This window comes from Pinus tabuliformis, chromosome 3_2 (assembly GCF_031772625.1).
Source record: "Pinus tabuliformis cultivar Carrire ecotype Pingquan chromosome 3_2, CPIR1, whole genome shotgun sequence".
In the NCBI taxonomy this organism is placed as follows: Eukaryota; Viridiplantae; Streptophyta; class Pinopsida; order Pinales; family Pinaceae; genus Pinus; species Pinus tabuliformis.
Window position 1 is genome coordinate 502,958,905 of NC_142302.1, and position 3,286 is coordinate 502,962,190.

At 41.3% G+C, this 3,286-nt stretch overlaps 1 protein-coding gene across 1 annotated transcript; it reads left to right on the forward strand.

Annotated features, from left to right (window-relative positions):
* The first annotated feature begins 433 nt into the window (after positions 1-433).
* On the forward strand, positions 434-3,048 carry LOC149181493 (putative pectate lyase 5). The gene is made up of 5 exons (XM_089418327.1): positions 434-766; positions 1,345-1,981; positions 2,086-2,189; positions 2,313-2,451; positions 2,544-3,048. The coding sequence occupies exons 1-5, from the start codon at positions 558-560 to the stop codon at positions 2,763-2,765; spliced, it is 1,311 nt and encodes a 436-aa protein (XP_089274453.1). The 5' UTR covers positions 434-557; the 3' UTR covers positions 2,766-3,048.
* Positions 3,049-3,286: the final 238 nt, after the last annotated feature.

The window sequence follows — 3,286 nt, forward strand, 5'->3', positions numbered from 1 at the left end:
GGAACGATTTGGATGGTGGGCAAGACCAATGATAATTCTCTGTATGGTTGGTACTTGTGGAAAATAATTTTACCGAACAGAGGAATCCTATTATTCCCTTGACTCATTCATATGATTAATACAATCCCTAAAACTAGGGTAGAGTGGTGGAATTAAGACTTTGGCGCTGGTGGAGTCAAGAATTTTCTCATATCAACAATGGTGTTTTCGAACAGCCGTGATTTTGGGCCATCTCATTCATCGAACAGTGATACTTGGCCCTCTTCTTTGTACAGTCCTGTCACCCACATGGTGGCAACTCTTGGATGGCCAATTTAGTTGACTAGGTATCAAGACTAATTGCTATTTCTGCCTATTTTATTCCTTCCTAGGAACTCGTCATTTGTTATATAAAGGGGCGAAGTGTTCATGCAGATTAATGCACCCGAGCTGAGTTCAGCTCATATTTGGTCGTTCCATTTGCAGTCGACTGGTACGCGAGCTGAGTTCAGCTCATAGTTTGATATCGTTGCTGCAGTGTGTGGACTATTAGAGGTTGAACCCCTTCTGTAACCAAAATGCCTGGCTATCGAAGTGCACTCGCATTGTTTGTTTTGCTTTGGATTTTTTGTGTTGGATCCGAGGCGGCCAATAGGTTTGGAATTTTCAAAAAATTGACGGGCATTATTCCTGGACGGGCAGTGGTGGTAGCTGGGACTAAACGTGGACAACAACATGCAACGAAATACGTGGAAGAGCCTGAACGAGTTGTTGAAATGGTCGAAAGGTAATTGATGTTCATGCGGTACATAATACAATTATTCTAATACTGGGAGGTGACTTTTATGGCTAACCTATGTGTTGATCAGATTCATCATCGTTTGTAATAAAGATTTCATTGAATTTTCAAGTGATAAAGCCGGAGTCTTATTGTTACAAGTTTTTTCGGACTAATTTTCTGTTTAATTGGCTTAGAATGGTTATGCAAAGATTTGTTGGAATCAGTTGCCAAATTAAGTGTCTAAAATTATTTTCAGCTGATGATATATTTATTTTAGATAACACAGATTAAAATTCCTTTCAGTCGATGATATATTTATTTTAGATAACAAAAATTAAGATATGATTAAAAATATTTTAGTAAGAAACTTAAAACGTGTAACTGTTGATATATAGAGTTTAGGGATCAAATTTAAGTTTATAATTAGACAACCTTGATATATAGATGGTTGATAGGGATGAAATTTACTTCACACTTAAAGATTTTTAGAGAATTTAATTCCACAAGAGAAATAAGGACGTCAGTGCATAACGTTTTACATAGCGGCAGTAGCATTAACACTTTATTTATGGCATGTATTGCAGTAACATTACCAGTTCGAAAAGGGAACTGAGTTATCTGTCTTGCGGAACGGGGAACCCCATTGATGACTGCTGGCGCTGCGATCCAGATTGGGAAAACAATCGAAAGAGGCTTGCAGGCTGCGCCATTGGGTTCGGGAGGAATGCCATTGGAGGGCAGAATGGAAGATTCTATGTGGTTACTGATCCCAACGACTACGATGCGGTCAATCCCCGGCCCGGCACGCTGCGCCATGCCGTTATTCAAACGGAGCCTCTGTGGATCATCTTTGAGAGAGACATGGTCATCCAGCTCAAAGAAGAGCTTATCATGAACAGCTACAAGACAATCGATGGCAGAGGCGCCAATGTCCATATCGCCAACGGTCCTTGCATTACGGTACAGTATGTGAGTCACATTATCATTCACGGGATTCACATCCATGACTGCAAGCCTGCAGGAAATGCCATGGTGAGGGATTCCCCGACACATTACGGGTGGAGAACGATCAGTGATGGAGATGGAGTTTCCATCTTCGGCGCAAGCAATATCTGGGTGGACCATTGTTCCTTGTCAAGCTGCACCGATGGGCTCATCGATGCCATCATAGGGTCAACTGCGATTACCATATCAAACAACTTTATGACGCATCATGACAAGGTTTGAATCTCAATTCCAGAATTGGAGTATTAAAGGTTCAAACTTTCCTAGCACGTTTATGCCGGTCTATCCCGCTCATCTATTTGTTACATTAATTGTTACAGGTCATGCTCCTGGGCCACAACGACGATTATACTCAGGACGTTAAAATGCAAGTAACAGTTGCCTTCAACCATTTCGGAGAAGGGCTTGTGCAACGCATGCCCAGGTATCTCAGAACGATCTGAATTCACATTTTCCATTAGTGTTTTATGTATTAGCAATCGAGTAAACAATAGAGTTGAGAAGTTTATCCGTTAAACAAGTTTAATGCACTGATGTTGAAACGCAGATGCCGACACGGGTACTTTCATGTGGTGAACAACGATTACACGCAGTGGGAAATGTACGCCATCGGTGGAAGTGCGAACCCAACAATCAACAGCCAAGGCAATCGATTCCTCGCACCTGTCGATCGTTCTTCAAAGGAGGTAAACGTTGCTTACTCATTTCCGATGAATTCATTACTGTCAAGATCAACATAGTAAGTCGATGGAGTTGATGAATATAAATGAATGAACAGGTAACGAAGCGCGAGTACACAGCGGAGAGTGTATGGAAGCAGTGGAATTGGAGGTCAGAAGGAGACCTGATGTTGAACGGAGCGTTCTTTGTTCCCTCGGGCGCGGGCGCATCCTCCAGCTATACGAAGGCTTCCAGTCTCTCAGCAAGACCTTCGTCTCTCGTCGCCTCCCTCACAGGGAACGCCGGCGTTCTGACATGCAAGAAAGGGTCTGCATGCTGACTCCAACAACACAATGCAGACGGACACCTTAAAGTTCCCTGCTTCTGAATTAGATCTAGTTTCCTTCTTTGTGTTAAAACAGCAGTCCTGGTGTGTGACAGTATGTTAGGTCAGTTAATGTGACGAAGCTCATGTACCTTCCAGCCTCGGCGTCCTTGAATGGGCCCTCTTCTCCTCTTCATGGAGGTTAACCGGCAAGTGAAGACGTCTGGTAGAATTGTTATTTGCCTTTAACAACTTGGAGTGAGAAGCAAACAGGTTTGCTTATTTTATTTTAATCAATTCGTACGTGCAAGAATTTCCGTATTTGGTCTTTCCAGCTAGAATGAAATATTTTCGTATATGTTTTTGCGGTTAGCATGAAGGGTATATTTTTTTTTTTTTAGATTTTGGATCTGATCCATACAGCATAATTATTAAGTTTGAATTTCAAATTGTTAAGTTTGAATTTGGATTCAAATATTTCGATTTGGAAAAAATTTGACAATATACATTTTATGTAATTCAAATATTATGTTTAT